Here is a 16,436-nt window from a genome sequence, read left to right as displayed (position 1 = left end):
AACATTATAACCTTTAATTGCATCAAATCAAAAGAAATTTTCGTATATAAGATAATGAGTCGAATGAAGATGTTTTTCCATAACATAAACTTAAAATAATATTTGGGGCATACTATACTACTGACCAAAATACTACAAATTCTTGACCTTTGAGCAATCACTGAAAACTAAAAATATATTTTTAATTTAACATAATTAATTGTAGTATAATAGTGTAACGTTTGACACGTGTAGAGTTTTTTTTTTTTGTTTCATTAACTATCGAATATCTGGCCAAATGAGTAAATAATTAAATTATAAAAATATACATATAAATCTTCAATGCTTAATGAATCATTATTTTTATACCTTTAACAACCTCACAAATGGGATAATGACAAACAAATAATTATATAATTCCCTAGAGCTATCTAAGATTAACTTAAGATTAATAAATAATTTTACTAATAAACTAGTATAGAACAAATGAACATTTTTCGTCGTCGAACGTAGGTCTTATATAATTAATTATATTTTCAAAGACTTATAAAAAGATGTTGTTGTATTTTAGAAAACAATAGTATTCTTACAACATTTAAAATTATAAATGACTCTAACATTCCTCTACTATACAAATAGTAAAAGAATTTTTCATTCTTTTGAAATGAGTTGAATCGATTCAGTTTTTTCATCTTTTGTTGATATAAAAGAAATGAGGGCATATAACAGTCATTTAACCGTGACCTACTTTTGTAATAATAAAAAATCTGAATAAGTATACATTACAGTATATTATTTAATCACATATAAAGAAATTATTTAAAATAAAGCGACGGTATGGGTACCATTAATTGTGATATTCATAAAGAAAGATCACATGATAATTATAGGATAAAACATTAATTACAATGGATTTTTTATGTAACTTTATCTACTTTTTCATGGTCAAGACATTTTTTCATGTATTAATTTTTTTTTTCATTTTTGACAAATTTCATAACAAATTATAAAATAAAATATGTTTTCGTCTTTACATCGCATATAGCGATGATACTTTGTTTTATAATAAATGTAACATTAAAGTTTTATTCTAAAGCCTGTAATTATCAACAAAGCATTTTGGATGTTTCATACATTCATTATTTACTTCTAAATGAATAAAAATGATAAATCTCTCTGAGCAGAGTGTATTAAAATTATGGTTCATACGACAAAAACATTATTTAAATATAAAGGGTTCATAAAGTAGGTGAGAGGCCGAATGCGTTCAAAAATAGTTAGGTAAGTATTTCGATTACTATTCCCCTAATGCGATCCAATGACCTACATTATTGCCTATTATTAATAAAAATAATAATAAAACGCTTCAAAATACAAATTGTTTATATATATATATATATTAGAATTAAATATGTTTTTAATCTGTAGTTTCCAAAAAAATCTATAAAATAGGTTTGTCGCTAATTATATAACGGTAAATTTATGTTGACATGTGATCGTCGTAATAATACTGTGTGTATTTCATGTATAAACACAGTACTAGGCTCTGCACCCCCATATTACAATAGATAAAGTAAATTATGCTGTGTGCTATTATGTTATAAAATTATATTATCATGGCAACACATGCATACATTATTGTAACTGAAGAGATGGCAATACATAGTTAAGCGAATATCAACCGTATTGTCACATTAATAGATCTCTAATGTTGTTCAACTCTACTACATTGTAGCTGAAATCAAATTTTCTTCATTTTAAGAACCGTTTCCTTGGCGCATGTTAATATATCGACAAGATGGCGAAAGATAAGTTCTTTTGATATCGACAACCGCCCTTTCTCGATTAAGACTAATGAAATTATTTTTTATTATTATATTTAATTATTATTTTTTATAACTTTTCACAATGTATAGGTTCATTTAATATGACTAACCGTCGGTTTAATTTATTATATACCGTTTTCTGTGCATTCACTCGAAGTGTTAATCTGTTAAGGAAATACGAACCGCCTTGTAAGTTTATACCAAGTCGATAGCAACTCGTAGGTTTTCAGATAATAAACATGATACTACAATAAACATTTAAAGCAACTCAACAATGGTGTATGATTACAAGGGGAATATAATTTGCACTATGCTTATCGTACTTAGAACTACCGTGGCAGTGTGATAAGATAAATATAACCTATGTACCTATGGACATTGTACATATATGTTCGTATATACAATGACATAAAATCACCAGAATTTGAACAACTTTATATTTCAAAATAAAATGCCGTTATCACATAGATATATGATATACTATCGTAAATGGACAATATGGTGATAGGGAAAAGGTCCAGGATAATTCACAGACTCTAGGAGTTAGTGAGGCCTTAGCAAGCGGGGTCGTCGAACGGCGTCGGCGTCCGGGCCGGGAGGGGCGACGGTTTCGGCGCGCGTTATCGATCGAATCGCATACCTTCCTGCGGCCGCAGCAGAGCATCCTCCGAGCGCGCGACTGTCCGCCCGGCGAAGATTTCAACCTGGTTAGTTTTCGCCACTGCATCGGTACAGGTTAGCGCGGCGCTTGCGGGAGCGGCCGCGGTGACGGCAGCTCGCGCATCGCGGTCGCGGTCGCGCCTCGTACGCGGCCGGAGCGCGCGAGCCTTCCTCGCGGAGTGCCCGCCGCACGTCCGCGCCTGCGCCTTCCTACACCACCCGACACCCCCACACTTACTCCTCACGATTAATAATTCCGGCTACGCTGCCAGTGCGTATGTGGGTTAGTTTTTTGGCGATCGATGCGATTATTTGGTGCGAGCCGTTTCCGCTAGACCGCGATGCAACCAGACGACCTATTAATCGTTTTTAGACGTCCATTGATAAGAAACAAATTATATGAATAAATCTCTATTTGACTATGCATGTTTTAATACACATAAACAGGTGGTCAATTTAGTACGATTAATGTCGTTGACAATAAAGTAGCAATTGAATAGGTACGCAAGCTACTACGAACTACTACGAAAGCTAATTACTACGTACCTACGTAACTTTAAGTTAACGTGTCGTTTGCTTTTAATAAGGATCCAAATATTTTATGAAATTTCCACAAATATCATATTTTTCCCTTTGGTTTAGACATTGAGTAATTTATTAATATAATAAATGTTCTCTTTACTTTATTATTATAATTTCAACATAACTTCCAAAAGATTCGTAAAATATATTTTTTTATGTAGAAAGTAGTTGTAGGTACATAATTAAAAGGGCCAGAAGTTAATACATTGTTAGGATGATAATAAGCCACAGCCGGGAAGGTATAACTTCCGGCAACCACACAAAGAGCCGACAAAACCGCACAGGGAGGATCGCAAAGTCCTGGAACGCTTTTGCTCGTCCACTTTCCCGTTTTGGTAATTTAATGGAAATTCAACGACCCTTTTGGACGTACTTGCACGCGTCAAAATTGACACATCAGGCAATTGAGCCAATTAAAGGGGGAATACATAATGCATGTCAAGTTGCGTAGCCAATTATCGTAATTAACCCAACGAAATATTAATTTGAAAAACCCGCCTACATCATTACATTTTATCATATACGACATGAAGTTTAATTTCACTTTGAATATAATGTATTGCAGTAATTAGAAACTTACGTAGATGGTATACTATTGATGTTTCAGCACTTTCAAATATTCAAATATGCAGGACCTCTGAAAGTAGTTCTTAATTTCGAAATAGCGTGGAGTTCCCCGCAAGAATTGATTAGGGCAATTTAGTAAATTGTTTTTATTTTAGTTTCTTTAGTAGCGATGACTTGCTGAAAACGATTTGTGATAGCATAAGTCACAACAAACGTATCACGTAGGTATTAAATATATTTTGAATATATTTCATTCAATTAGATTAGGTATGTTAATTTGTCTCAAGTAGGCACTTTTCTTGTTTTCTATTAAGGTTATACTTGCATAGATTAATATGATGCCAAATTTATACTATGATACGCTTGTATGTCTAAAGATTTAGATGGAAATGTTATTAGATGTCCCACTGCCGAGCAGATGATTTACTGCTTACAGTATTTCGAACCCGCGAATACAATTTTCATTATTCTCAGTTTCTTTATTTTTATTGTCAGACAGATGATAATAAATGAGTAATTTTAAATTGATCACGGATGTGACATTAAAAACAATAACAAACATAAATTATTTACAGTAATACAAAATATTGATATAGGCCGGCATAATATACCTAATTGCTTTTAAGAAATAAGTTGGAAAATAGAAGTATACTAAGAATGCAATCCTACCTTCAAATTACATATACTGATATACATATCTCTAAGGGCTAAGTATTAGCCCTTCGTAAGTGATACCATTCAAAATAAATAACTGAATAACTTAAGATATCAATTACTATATTTTTTAATAAATTACAGCAAATATATATAACTTACCTTCCTTTATGCTTAAATAAGCCTTACATTAAACTGCCCTATATATTTTAGTCCTCACAAATTCGGTCATTGGAAACTATCCAAGTCTTTATCGGGTTCAAAAGAATCCTAAGGCTTTCTTTACAGATATTAGTGTCAAAAGATTCATATATATCAGACGGGTAAGACCTGAACGAATATTGTAAATTTTAAAATTATTCTACTCAAAAATGGACATCGGAATTGAAAATATCTTTGAATTCAATTATAAGTTTACAAAATGAAAAGTTTATTCATAATTGGGTAATTTTCATATTTGATCACATTGTCATCGAATAACTTCCGACTGTTACTTGATATACAAATATAAGTTTAGCGTAGCATAGAAACATAAGCGTTAAAACATGACTTTTAATTTCATTTTATTAGGTTATAGTCAAGATGTCCGGGATTGCTTCTTATCCACGATGGCTACAATTAACAACAATCTATACACTTATAAGTACACACTCCTGAGCAAAAGATCTTTTGAAAAATCTTGATTTTGAAGATTTCTCTCAAAGACATGCAAGTTAACTCATAATGTTACCTATAACTAACAAACACGAGAGAAGTTGAAAACAAATAATAATGAATCAATGGTACTTAACTAAACTATCTAACTACGTACATATCCATATTAATTATTTCAAACCCAAAGAACTCAAATCCTCAGTCATAGTACGAAACTATAAAATATTTAGTCATTTTGAATATTAGGCACTTGGTGACTGAAGTGTGGCAGTTGTAAAAAAAAAAAACAATATCATCAGTCTTTTATAATACTGGTTTCTACATTATACGTTTGCTACTTTTCGGATTTTAAATTTGAAATATATAAAAAAAATTTGTTACTTCATTGTGATTAAAAAGTCTGTTCAGAACATAAAAATAGCTAGATTTACAGTATAAAACTTTTGTGAAGATTGTATTTGTATCATACAAATATCCTGTTATACATATGTTTATCTCTTAAAGTTCATTCAAGATATATTATATTTGAAGAGGATTTATTATATAGAAATATGAATGAAAATGTATAACATGCACAGTTAATTTGAAAGTGGTCATAAAAATGATTAAAAATAACAAGGATTTTTTTATTTATTTAAGAACAAATGTTATAAACGACATTTCAACAATATTTAAACATTAAGTTTATTACATAACTTTTTTTTTTATTTGCAATGAGACTTATTAAAATGTTCTTAAAACATTTTTTTAAATGTCAATTTGATTTATTGAATTTTTCTTTAAAAGATAGTACCACTATGCAAAATAATTCTCACTCGTGCTATTTAATACTATTTTTGAATATAAAAACATAATTTGTTTATTTACCATAACACCATTTGTGTCATATTTTAAATATAACCTTTCTTTTTGTGGATATCCAAATAAATGACTGACGCCTGACCTGCCTATAAAGGTATTATAAAAAAATTACATAATATATTATACCAAATATTAGACAATGAGTGCAACAAAAAAAGTGTGTTATTAATATGAATTTGAACACATTAATTTAATCTAAATGAATTTACTTAGCGACTACTGAATAAGGTACCAATTATATCAAGTCAATAAAATTATTTATAATATAATAATAAATGTTTAGGTTGGGTTTAGGGTTATGCTATATATTTCTTTCATAAACTATTAAAAGCAATTAAAAAGAATTTTGTAGATGTAAAAATTATATTGTCTGTCATTTACATTTGGGCTCAATTTTTATTTTACAACAATAATTACAATATCAATTACACTTAAATCAATCGGTTGATGATTGATATTATGTTAGAGAATATCAATATTATCATTCTTCCTGTCACTGTGTCCTCTGTCTCAAGTGCGCCCAAGGATCTTTTAACATAGAAGGATGTAAATAGGCATCAATACTAGTTTTGTTTTCTCTACCATAGCTGCCATTGCAGTCACTCTAGAAAAAAATAAAAACAAAAATATTAATGATTATTATTAAGAATTAGTATTTATTATTATTAACAAATATATTATAATTATTACCCATATTCTATAAATCTAAGTAACTATAAGATGTACAAATTGGCATCACTAACACAATTACATTTACTTTTCATTCACAGCCTGTAAATTTCCCACTGCTGGGCTAAGGCCTCCTCTCCCTTTGAAGAGAAGGTTTGGAGCATATTCCACCATGCTGTTCCAATGCGAGTTGGTGGATACACATGTGACAGAATTTCGTTGAAATTAGACACATGCAGGTTTCCTCACAATGTTTTCCTTCACCACCGAGCACAAGATGAATTATAACATATCAAGCACATGAAAATTCAGTGGTGCTTGCCTCGGTTTCAACCCAAAACCATTGGTTAAGATGCATGCGTTCTATATATATATTATTCTATATTTATATTCACTGGGCCATACCAACACAATGTTTGTGTAATAATGTTTAAGGCTAAAAAAAATTTTTTGTTCCACCAACTTTAATGAACATTATGTTATAATTAAGCATACAATTGTATATAAACTATAAACATGAATTCTTCTAGTAAAGAAACCTATAACATGTTTCTTAAAATTCAGAATCAATGCAATGATCAGGACAGAAGCAATTGTACAAATTTTATATAATCGTTCATTAATATTTAAAACCATCCAAATTCTTCAAACATTTCAATACATTAAACAAGTTTTTGAAAATCTTCATTTCAACTTACCCCAAAACTACTACTGTGTTGAGAATTATGTGACCATTGTTTTTGATTGTGACCACGACGTCTATGATTCTTTTGTTGCCAATTATTTTGATAACCACTATGCTGTTGATTCCTATCTTGCCATTTGTTTTGAACTGGAGTGCTTTGATTTAAAGGAATAAAATCGTCCGACATATTTTTTTTTAGTTACACGTTTTGTAGCATTTAGTTGATTTATTTTGGTACTTTTTATATGTTAGAAATAATTATGTAGGTTTAGGTTTGCATAAGTTCTTAAATAATTAAATATAAACATTAAACAACTACAACGACAACAAGTCACAGCGCACGGGAATTGACAAATTTCACGTCAAATTTAAATTTTGTCTTATTTAATGGGGCTGCCATACACAATTTATAAATAAATAATGTTGTTTTTGTTGAGTGATGTTTTTATTAATTACTATTTATAAAATTTTTACTCACAATTAATGATAAAACATAGATTGCAATTAGGAATAATGGATTATATTATGAACTGATTCAGGTAATTTGAACGGCAGAAGTTTATAATTTATAATTTAATCACTTAAATTATTATTCCTTTTTTTATGCACATGAATAATAACATTGATCAGAACAAATTTTGTCACGCGGAGGAACAAAGTACTACTAGGCTTAAAAAAAAAACACCATAAAGAACAGAATCACGTGAAATTCTTAATTTTATTGTTATATAATTAAATTAAAAAAAGAAGAACATTTTTATATTAATAATCAAACTTTCAAAGAAAAATATCGACTAATCCCAATATTCGAAAGTTCTGAAAAGTTTTTATTTAATAAATAAAAATATCATATTCTAAACCTCTCAAGTCTTTTATTGTATAATTTTTTCATGAATAAATGAAGAAGAGATTTTTATTTGTTAGTAATTATTACATACAGCGTGTTTTAAATATTATTTTTATATACAGCGTGTTTTAAATATTATTTTTATATACAGCGTGTTTTAAATCCATCTCAATATTTTGAAAATAAATTTTATTGAATTATAAAGGAAAATAAAAAATGATTTGATATTGTTATTGAGATCGTTTTTTAAAAGTCCTTGAAGTATTTTTATTAATCATGACAGGATTAAAGCTTTACAAATATTTGATTACATAATATATTATCGTACAGCAACATTGCAAGCAAACTTAAAACCTATGATTCCAAGCCAGTTTAAATCTGTACGCAGGCTAAAAACAAAAGTTATTTGGTCGCAGATTCATAATGAAAATTGTGGTTTATTTTTATTCAAGATAATATGATGGTTTAGTGATAATTTAACAACCGATTTCGTATATTCGGTAAGATAACATTGTAAAATGTGGATTCCTACGAAATCTCCGAAATTGGCTGTCGGTAAGTTTGACGTTTAGATTCAATTCAATCATCAATACATCCTGCACAATTACAGGAAACGTAAATACATGTTATGAATTTTTAATAAATTATTTCCGATGCTAATATTCTCAAAAAATAAATCAATATCCATATAATGTTTTAGATATATGTCTAAATATGTCTCTGCTAATAAAAAATATTAAATAAACTTGCATGTATACCGTGTACTTCCTTATATTATTATGTATACATATAAACAAATACATAGTATATAGAACATGTAATTAATATGAATATGCACTTACAGTTAAAGTGTATAGGTTTTTCTCTTTATTTTATTTATTTATTAAGTGTTAGAAATATATATTTTATTGAATTTAGTTAATAATAAATTTTACACTTTCATTTTATTAAAAAAAAAAACTTAACATAAAACGTAATATTTAAAAATTAAATTTAATGTCTTCAATATTAAACTATGGCTGTGTATATATCATTTAAAGATAAAATATTTGTATTATTAAATATAAAAAAAATCAAGTTTGCTATATTAAAAGTTTCTTGTTTGTCAATTTTATAGTAATATCTTTAATTATAATGCGATTAATGTGATAGTAAGATTTCATATATTCCATAACATTGAATTCCAACATAATTTAAATTTGATTTTTTACTCATTTTGGTTGTTTATCTAATATGTACTGTAGTTAAATTTGCTAGTGCAGATTCATGAGATAAATGTGTTATGTATAATATAGAACATAAAGTTAGATAAATACTACTTACATCACTTGCATTATGTTAAAAAATTATCAATATATATCTTTATCTCTTTTCCACTTAATGTCATATTATATATTAGGATTTCAATAAGAATTTACTTAATTATATGTAAGTGTACATATTCTATTTAGTTAAGATCAATGCCTTCTGAATCACAGGTTCTTATATAATTATAGTCTTCTGATATTGTAAATGACTCATGTGTTCTCTAAATAAATGTAACACACTGTTTATTTTTATTGGTTGCTTTGTTTAAGCTGTTTACAACTGGAAGGGAGATGTTCGTTCGGGGTTGCCACTTGAGATCGGAGAAACAGTGCAAATATTGGAAGAGCATGGAGGTAAAATAGACCATAAATTTCTTGTAAAAAATTATAACTACAACTAAATAATAAATTATGATATTTTAGTCCAGTTTTAGGACTGTAGCTAGCCAATAAAAACCTTAAAAAAGTAGGTATTTATATATATTTTTTCTAAGTTAAGAGTTGAGATGTACCGCATCTCCTACAAAGAGTGGCTAGCAACACTTGTTGCTATGCCACTCTTATGCTGTAACACTTCCATTGAGACAACTAAATTATCTAACTAAATATCTGCCAGGTGGCTAGTCAATTTATTAATTTTTTTCTTGTTTTAAAATAGACCAGTGAAGATACTCATTAGATGAGACAGACTAGACATACAGGGTAGAATACTTTAAGGACAGGAGAAGGATTTTAACATTGTTGTATTTAACATGATTATCAGACTTTTTATGTTCAAGCTGCATTTTGTTATACATAATACTATTAATTTCTTAGTTAAATAATAACACAGATATTAAGTTCTGCTTCCAAAGCTGATTTGTGTAACTCATGGTAATTAAAAACAATGTTATGGCACTGTTCAGTTCAATAATGAGTTTACTCATACTATCATCAATCATTCAAACAAATATACAAATACTATTTAACCGATCATCCTCAAGACTTAATTTCGTATTAAATATTTAGACTTAGACCAATAATACACCGTTAATTCAATGTCAAAGTTGTTTATTAGTCTTTCCTCCTTCTATGGCTGGAATAGTGAATGGTTAAAGAATTAAATAAATTGTTAATGTTACTGTTGAATGTCTCTATTGCAACATGTATCTGTATGCTTAATAATATATTAAATATGGCTGCGGACTGTATAGGGAATGTGTGTTCTGAATGTAAATTATTAAAACACAGATTGCTTTAATAATCATTAAATTTTATTACATATATTAAATATATCATAATCCTTTAATAAAATGGAGTTAATTATGGATTGCAAAAAGTGTGAGTGCTAAAGTTCACATTTCTTGACTGTGTCCAAATATTGTTACCAAACTTATCAATTTAGATTGGACTGTTGCAATGGTTCTTGAAGTTATTTTATAACTAAATTACTTACTTCCTCTGTGACCGCCGCCGAGTCGTTCCCTAAAAGTAATATCGAAGATTTTGATATTTTGATTTTAATTATATTTTAAAATACAATAAAATATTTAAAGTTCTTTTTATTTCTCATAAATGTGGTTATTTGTACATTGTGTGGCAGATCTAAATTTAGAGGTTCGATTTAATAGACTCGATATGATGGATGGAATGGCAAGTGACTCCATTTTTTTTTTATATTTATTCCAATTCTAGAATTAACTAAGATCATTGATATATAATGAAATACAATAATATAACGAAAATAGAATGTAAGAAATCAAAGATTAGGTAATTTGATAGCCAAATAAGAGACAAATTCAATGAAAGGTCACTGAACGTAAAAATAAGTCAATATAATTACTTGTCTTGTTTTTCATTGCGTGCAACGGAAAACATTGATTAGTTAGCCTTTATGACGGTAACTACTGCCCCTTATATTTTATTTATTTCGTACCGAACTAAGTCATCTAACTTCTCACTCGTCACTAAACATGACAAACTATAATAGGGTTTATTAAAAGATTGGCATGATGATTTAGCAAAGTCGCTTTGCGGTGTCTACGTTAAGGCTGTTAATAATTGATAACAGCTTACCTAGTCTATTGTAGTATGTCGTATAAATTAGGGTAATGCACATACATTATATATACCTAAACCTTCGCTATAGATTACTCCATCCATTGGTAAAAAGTTAGTAGTTGGTGGTAGTTTTTTTAGTTTATCGCGTTCAGAAGCGGCGGGGGTCTTTGTATTAGTAATAACGATGAGTTTCTTTATGTGGTTATATTCAAAAATATTTTAAATTTTTGGTACCGGGATTGAATAGTTAATTATAGTAAGTTATTATTGAATGCTGTTGAATAAAGTTTTTGTTGACAGAATTGTCATGAAAACGCTCTATTTATTATCTATTTTACCAAGAAAAGTTACATCGTTTACATTAGACTGACATTCATTAGACTATTGTAACTTTTTTTGGAAATTGTCTCAGGATCAATCATTTTTGTTTAATTGTGAATTAACTGTGAACCACTCTACATGTCAGATAGGGCCGCGATCAGAGCAGCACGAGGTAAGGGCCGGCTGACAAACGCCACCTCGATTATATGGACAGTACGACATTGCGGACGTTTAACTCTTGTCTGATTTCTCTGTATTCCTGTTAGATTTCCGTCCCATTGGACTATGATTGCACACACTTTTAACCGTAATGTTTTCTACGCAGTTGGTAAGTCCTCGTTGAGAATGGTTGTCGTGGCCGAAATTAGGATAATATCATATTTTACAACATACAACATTAACAGCCTGTAAATTTCCCACTGGGCCTCCTCTCCTTTTGAGAAGAAAACTTAGACCACTAACACGCTACTCCAATGCGGGCTTGTGGATACATTTGTGGCAGAATTTCGTTGAAATTAGACACATGCATGCAGGTTTCCTCACGGTATTTACCTTCACCGTCGAGCTCGAAATGTATTATAAACACAAATTAAGCACATGAAATTTCAGTGGTGCTTACCTGGGTTTTAACCCGCAATCTTAAGATGCACGCACTCTAACCACTGGAACAACTCCGCTCGATATCATATTTAATATCGGTTTAATTTTAAAATAATCATAATAAGCAATTACATATAACACTTTGTTTTACATTCTTGCAGCTTGGTTTCGTGGCTTCAGCACAAAAAATAGATCAGCCTGGGGTATATTTCCGGCATGTGTTGTTTCGATTCGACCATGCACCGAAAAAGGAACCGGTGCTTCAGCGATCGCAGAATTCAAAGATGATCCTCTAGTCCGTGAAATCGCATGCGTATTGAGAGAATGGGCTCGACTTTGGAAGAAGTTGTATGTGGTTAGTATCGAATTGTATTTTATAGTATATTAATAGTGTTTTTAATTGAATCACTTGGTGTTAAATGACTTATACTAATTACACTCAGCTGAGTAATTTCTTTGTTCATTAGCGTCTGAATCATACTATGACGTTCTAGTAATGCAGGTTGAAATAACTGTTTGACCTGTTTTACTGTCTGTCACTTACGTTGATCTTTATCTTACAGTACATTATTTGTCTGAGGATAAGGAAGTAACAATTTCGTTGTTTTTGTGTGCAGTAGAAGGTCATGAACATTTTAAAAGTAATTATTTTGTATGAAAAAAGATAATGAATATGAATGGAAAATTTTAAATATTGATAAATACAAAGGTTCTAAATTGAACAAACTGACAAAAAGTCAGCAGTCATAATAATTTAGAGGGTATTAATGTGTTTACTCTGTTGCGGTAATTAATGTTCAGTTAATAAGAAGTCTAGACATGAGATTCGAGTAAAACTATTTTAACATATCTTGTATCTGTTTCGCGTAAATCAATGAACCATGTATAAACACGTCTAACAAAAGATTAGTGTAACAGACGATATGCTTAATAAAAAGTCCGGATTAGTAGATCGTAAGCGCCTTTGCTGACGACGTTACAAAACATTTATGTCGAGGATTGCATGTCATGATATTCGGTACTTTTTTCCTTATAATTCTTACGTATATTTTTAAAAGCATTATCCTTTATTTTTATAGAATATTCTTTTTAGTCAAGTGTCCTTACCTCTTAAGAGAGAGAAGGTTTTTATCCTTTTCCCTTAACGAATCAAATATTATTTAAATAAGATTCTGCGGGATAATTCTACTAACTTATAAAGGCAATTATACTTTCCCGATTTTATTCTGATCCAGCATAGACTATTCCTCACAAAAATTAAATTAATTAATTATCTTAACTGAGGACCAATTCCACCTATTTATATCAGCTACGATACGGTCCCGATTATAGTCCGATCCAACTTTAAATTAACTATATCTTTGCGTTTGTAGTTTTTTTTCTATGATATAGGTTGGCGGACGGGCAAATGGGCCACCTGACGGTAAGTGGACACCATCGCCCATAGACAATGACGCCATAAGAAATATCAGTCATGGGAACTAATATGTTATGTCCCTCGTGTCTGTAGTTACACTGACTCACTCACCCTGCAAATCGGAATACAAAAATACTGAGTACTGCTGTTTGTGCATTAGAATATCTGATGAGTGGGTGGTACCTACCCAGACGGACTTCTACACCAAGTGAATATGAAAATGGCTGAACAGCAACTATTATCTTTCGATTCGATTGCTATAAACTGACATTTTTTTAGTAGAATTCCGACCCTGTATTATATGATGTTATATAATCAAAAAAATATATATTACTTTTTTTACTTATCTCAATTCTTTGTAAACGTCTAGTAGTCAGTAGTAACGAAAATGATTAGAAATTGGAAAATACACACAATTTACTATTAGTATTTATTATAAAAAATCTATATATTTTTGCAACATTTGTAGGAGCGGGAAACGTACAGATTCAGTGCGGTGGCGAAGGTGATGCGTGAACTCCTCAGTGGTCGTCGGGCTCTCCTCGCTGGCACCTTGACCCAAGATCAGACAAGAGCCTTGCGTCTGAAACTGGTCACTAAGCTAGACTGGGGTAACAGGTCAGTGCGGATTTCATTACAACATATCAATTATATATTCATATATCACAAACTTTACACATAAGATCTATTTGATATTCAACCTAGATAAATGTATCGTAAGATCTACCTAATTGTACGTTCTCATATTACTTGGTGGTGGGCCTATTCTACCGCCAAACAGCAATACTTAGTATTGTTGTATTTGAAGGGCGAGTGAGCCAGTGGACAATGCATAATATCTTAGCTCCAAAGGTTGGTGGTGCATTGGCTATGTCAAGAATGGTTAATATTTCTTACGGCGCCAGTGTCTATGGATGTTGTGACGACTTACCATCAGGTGACCCATAAGCTCGTCCGCTTAAATATATTATAAAAAATTACTTTTGGCTTTAAGTTGTTTAAAGATAACGACTAAACTATTTTGTCGTTTTAAAGTTAGTTTAATTCTAAATGTAAGATAAATTTTATCGTACTTTAGGATTATAAGATCAAGGCTAGAACAAAGACACGATCCAAACGTATAAATCCTATTACCATGATAATCTTCAGTTCTATAGCTGGTTCTCTTTCAGTCTAGGTGTTATCTTTTCTGAAATGGTGGTAGTTTTTTGCTTTTACTATAAATAAAAATTATAAATCTATACTTATGTATAAAATTTAAGAACTTGTTTGTATGACTGTGCCTATTTCAGATTATATTTTCTATTTAAAAAAAAATTAATAATGAAGTACATAAAATATAGATTAATCTAACATAACACTATTACCTATGGTGGTGGAGCGGTAATGTTTATCGCGGTGGAACCAAGCTTTACATCTAGTATTTAATATAGATATTTGATTTAAATCAATTTGTAAATAGCAGCCTTGTGGTGGCTACTAGAATTTCAATTAAATATAAATCTAGAAACTTCTAAAGCTAACTAGGGGTTTATTTTTATGACAGAATACTAATAAGAAATATTGGAGTTAATGTTATATCTCTATGCATATCATAAACATACTGATTTTTTAATCGAGATGTTTGTATTTATTTAGGTTTTTATTTTGCCATAAATTTCAGTTTAATTGCAATGATATAACTCAGTTATGATTTTTTTTTTTTAATTATTTTATGCTTAAGGAATTAAATACTCGTATTTATTTTCTGTTCTATAGTTTGTTGATACTTAGAAAATAAAATAATTGAATACTGGTATATTGATTACATAGTCTATTTTTGTTTTGATATCTTGTGGTTATGGTTATATTGTGGTGGCTGTTGTACGTATATTGGTTTTGTGTTATTGGTATACGTCCCGTTGATCCAGTGGTTTACTCATGAGGTTGTAGGTTCTGTATTACTGGAATTTTATCCCAGTCAAATAAAAGGTGTTAGACTTCTTTCTCTAGGAGTTCTCGTTCGCAGCCTGAAGTTAGAAATTTAGCATGTTGCGCATATGTGCACAGACATAACGGGTTCAGGTTCTTTTTTTTAACTTAGGAGGGAAGAAATAAATAATTGTAACACGTACGATTTTTGTTCTCTCTGCGGATTTGATGGATGTATACATAATACTCCGACATACATTCGTTGTTTTTTTTTTATTATTTAAAATAAGTTTCCTGCAACGGCAAGTTAATTTACGCTTATTTTATAGTTGCTTTTATTTCATGTATAAAAAATACTTTTTAAATTATTTTGCAGTTTTGTTACTCTAATTGCTTTAACAAAAATTTAAAGCAGAAGACCATTTTAAAAACGTGATAATTAACACATTGAAGAGAATACAGTTTATTTATTAAAATACTATATGGTATTAGAAAAAATATTAGAAATGGTTAATATTTCTGACAGTTCTTGTGTCTACGGGTGTTGGTCATCAGGTGGCCCGTGTTTTCGTCCGCTTAAATATATTGTACAAAAAAAAAATTGGATTTTAGTTGTTTAAAGATAACGACTAAACTATTTTGTAGTTTTAAATGAGTCGTCGTGTCGTTATCGTACTCAAGGATTATAAGATTGAAGCTGGAACACAGACAATAAAATTTTTTATTACTATTCAAGATTGTATTGTCACCAGTAAATCCATTCATAGAATATTTATTTGTATATTTACGAATAGAATTATAGTTTTATCCGTTTCTATAGCAAAATACTAACAGGTAGACACACGACCAACTTATA

At 30.0% G+C, this 16,436-nt stretch overlaps 2 protein-coding genes across 2 annotated transcripts in view; one reads left to right on the top strand and one right to left on the bottom strand.

Annotated features, from left to right (window-relative positions):
• The window catches only part of LOC125063883 (rho GTPase-activating protein 100F), a 39,001-nt gene extending 36,383 nt beyond the window's left edge, over nt 1-2,618 (bottom strand). Inside the window, exon 1 of the mRNA XM_047670563.1 lies at nt 2,446-2,618. Coding sequence (XP_047526519.1) covers nt 2,446-2,532 — 87 coding nt within the window. The 5' untranslated portion in view covers nt 2,533-2,618. The remainder of the gene's footprint in view (nt 1-2,445) is intronic.
• Nucleotides 2,619-8,373: 5,755 nt separating this feature from the next.
• Nucleotides 8,374-16,436, top strand: part of LOC125063879 (dedicator of cytokinesis protein 3) — a 51,090-nt gene continuing 43,027 nt past the window's right edge. The window contains exons 1-4 of the mRNA XM_047670554.1: nt 8,374-8,539; nt 9,562-9,645; nt 12,414-12,607; nt 14,139-14,287. Of these exons, the coding sequence (XP_047526510.1) occupies nt 8,503-8,539; nt 9,562-9,645; nt 12,414-12,607; nt 14,139-14,287 (464 nt within the window). The 5' untranslated portion in view covers nt 8,374-8,502. The remainder of the gene's footprint in view (nt 8,540-9,561; nt 9,646-12,413; nt 12,608-14,138; nt 14,288-16,436) is intronic.

Source organism: Vanessa atalanta, chromosome 5 (genome assembly GCF_905147765.1).
Source record: "Vanessa atalanta chromosome 5, ilVanAtal1.2, whole genome shotgun sequence".
Classification (NCBI taxonomy): Eukaryota; Metazoa; Arthropoda; class Insecta; order Lepidoptera; family Nymphalidae; genus Vanessa; species Vanessa atalanta.
The sequence above is the reverse complement of the archived record's forward strand: the minus strand, read 5'-3'. Positions and strand labels throughout refer to the sequence as shown.